This window comes from Microtus ochrogaster, chromosome 2, assembly GCF_000317375.1.
Source record: "Microtus ochrogaster isolate Prairie Vole_2 chromosome 2, MicOch1.0, whole genome shotgun sequence".
In the NCBI taxonomy this organism is placed as follows: Eukaryota; Metazoa; Chordata; class Mammalia; order Rodentia; family Cricetidae; genus Microtus; species Microtus ochrogaster.
Window position 1 is genome coordinate 12,110,535 of NC_022010.1, and position 3,110 is coordinate 12,113,644.

The following is a 3,110-nucleotide window of genomic DNA, read 5'->3' on the forward strand; positions in this document are numbered from 1 at the left end:
CTACAGAGAAACCCTGTCTCGAAAAACCAAAAAAAAAAAGAAAAAAAAAAACAAATATACACCACACACAGAAAAACATGGGAAACAAGCAGCAGCTGAACCCTCCTCAGACCAGCCCTCTCCATCTCCCACAGAGGGGTCTGTCACGTCAGGAGGGCACAGACCAATATACCAATACCCAGTCGGAACCCTCCCTGCAGCGCCTCCACACCCAGGGCCACACACATTCACCACCCAGGACACCGAGGGGACTCACGGGCCACGTAAAGGGCGACTTTGTCATTCTCTTTGTGCCGCAGGAGGTTCTCTGCATAGTTGAGGCGGCTGCCTCTGAACCACTCAGGGACATCTGCAATTCCTCTGGATGTGTCCACAACCTGCAGTGGGGCAGCAGAAGGGAGAGGAGGGCTCAACTCAGATGTCAGATGATATCACCCATGTACCACCCTTGACCTGGGGAGACAGCTCGGCCCTGCACTCAGGGAAGCCACCCCCGGAAATTACAACAGAATTTACTGAACACCTATTTACGACCGTTTTAGCTAAACAGGAAGTAAAGGAAATGCCCAGGCCGGAAGTGGGGAGTTCAGGCCTGTTATTCTAGTACTCAGGGGGTGGAGGCAAAAGCATTAGGAGTTTGAGACCAGCCTGGTCTACAGAGAGTTCTACAGAGAGAAAAACAAAGAAGGGGCAGCGATGTCAGGAACTGGAATATGGCTCACTTGCAGAGCACCTGCTCAGTATCACATAGTCCCCTGGTGCATGCCCAACACAAAAGAAAATCAGTAGAGCCCAGGCCCACAGACACCAAAACCAGGAGGCAAGCCTGAGCCCTGCCCCACCCCCACCCCACCCACAACTCTCTGGGAACACGACTCAAGTCTTCCCCTTGGTGCTGAGACCTTGGCTTCCTTCCCTGAGCACCACACATCAGCCTCACAGAAGGCTTTGCCACAGCACTTCAGATACTGGCTCTCGGCCCATGGCATCATTTTATTGAGCACCTGAGCACCAAGAGATGAAAGCTCTCTGGAAGGCCTCCTCAAAATCTACATAACCATAACAATGCAGATGTGCTTATACCTCAGACTGCCCATTTCAAAGACACACTCCACTCCATCTCACACAGCTTGTCTTGTGGGAGGGAGGTGTTGTCTGGGGCTATTTGAGACAGCGACTTCCTATGTAGCCCAGGTTGGCTCCAAGCTTGCAATTCTACTGCTTCAGCCTCCTGTGTGCTATTTTAATTTTAATTTTTTATTTTATAGTACGTGTAGATGTTTTGCCTACATGAATGTTTGTGCACCACGTGTGTGCAGAGGAAGTCTTGTGGAAGCCAGAAGAGGACGTTGGGTCCCCTGCAACAAGAGTTACAGGCTGTTGTGAGCTGTTGTATGGGTGCTGGGAACTGAACCCAGATCCTTGGAAGAGCAACCAATAACGCTCTAAACCTCTCCACAGTCACACCGCCCCACCTCTTTCATGCTTAATATGTGCATATGCGAGGGGTATTCACTGTGAGGAGGTGTAAGGAACTTGGAGGAGTCAGTTCTCTCTTCCCACCATGTGGGTCCCAGGGGGTCAAGCTCAGATCATGGGGCCACTGAGCCGTGTTGCCCACACATGGGATTTTATTTATTTATTTTTTTAAAATATTTATTTATTATGTATACAATATTCTGTCTGTGTGTATGAATGCAGACCAGAAGAGGGCACCAGACCTCGTTACAGATGGTTGTGAGCCACCATATGGTTGCTGGGAATTGAACTCAGGACCTTTGGAAGAACAGGCAATGCTCTTAACTTCTGAGCCATCTCTCCAGCCCCCACACATGGGATTTTAAAAGCAGACATGAGAGGGAGACCCACTTACCTCATCATACATTCGTGAGTGGACTATCCCACTGAACTTCCAGAACTCAGCCCAGAAGTCTGAATATGACCGTACAGACCAGTGGTACAAGTCATCATAATTCCCTAAAAGAAAAAAAGAAAGAAAAACAGCGCCTTTCAGCCCAGTCTCAAAAGGGAGCCCTTTAGCAGTAAGCCTGGAGCCTGAGAACCTCATATGCCAAAGACTCCTTGACTCTAACACCCTGAGTGACTGGGAGGAACTAAACCCCCCTTCATCCACAGTCCCCAAGAGGGCCCAGGCTGGCCTCAAACTCTTGATCCTCCTGCTACAGCCCTCTGTGGACTACAGGGGCGCAGCACCACACTCAGCTTGATATCTTTGTGTGCACGTATGTATGCCCATGTGGAGGCACAGGTGCCATTCCTCAGTCACCATCCATTTATCTGTCTGGGTTTTTTAAAGATTTTTGTTTGTTTGTTTGGTTGGTTGGTTTTTCAAGACAGGGTTTCTCTGTGTAATTGCCCTGGCTGTGGCTGTCCTGGAACTCACTTTGTAGACCAAGCTGGCCTTGAACTCACAGAGACCTGCCCACCTTTGCCTCCTGAGTGCTGAAATTAAAGATTTGCTTATTTTATGTGTATGAGTGTTTTGCCTTCCTGTACATCTGTGCATCATTTGTGCCTGGTGCCCATGGAGGCCAGAAGAGAAAGTCCTGTCCCCTGGAACGAGAATTACAGACAACTGTGAGCTGCCATGTGGGTACTGGGAACTGAATCCAGGTTTCTACAAGAGTATCATACACTCTTAACCTGGAGTGACTTCCCAGCCCCAGCTGGGTTTTTAAGATGATCTCTTACTGGGACCTGGAGCTGGCCGAATAGGTTAGGCTGGCTACAGTGAGCCCCAGTTGTCCACAGCAAGGATTACAGGAACACCAGCCTTACTGATGTGGGTCTGCGGACCCAATTCCAGTCCTCAAGCTCGCAGAGTATCCACCTGAGTCATCTCCTCAGTCCCTGCTTAACATAGCTACTTTTGATTGGGGCAGGGGCGCTAGTACACACACAACATCACACAGAACTTTCAGGAGCCTGTTCTCTCCTTCTTCTATGTGGATTTGGGGGATCAAACTTAAGTCATCTCCCCTAGCAGTAGGTGCCCTTCCTTACTGAGTTCTCTCTCCAGCACCTACTCTGAAAGTTTATTCTTGGTGTGTGTTTCTCTTATGTCTCTCTCTCTCTTTTTTTTTTTTTTT

General features: G+C 49.1%; 1 protein-coding gene across 1 annotated transcript in view; it reads right to left on the reverse strand.

The window, feature by feature from the left end:
* Aacs (acetoacetyl-CoA synthetase) overlaps positions 1-3,110 on the reverse strand; it is a 41,820-nt gene that overhangs the window by 32,330 nt on the left and 6,380 nt on the right. Inside the window, exons 2-3 of the mRNA XM_005344356.3 lie at positions 1,874-1,977; positions 257-377 (exon numbers count right to left, since the gene is read on the reverse strand). Coding sequence (XP_005344413.1) covers positions 257-377; positions 1,874-1,977 — 225 coding nt within the window. The remainder of the gene's footprint in view (positions 1-256; positions 378-1,873; positions 1,978-3,110) is intronic.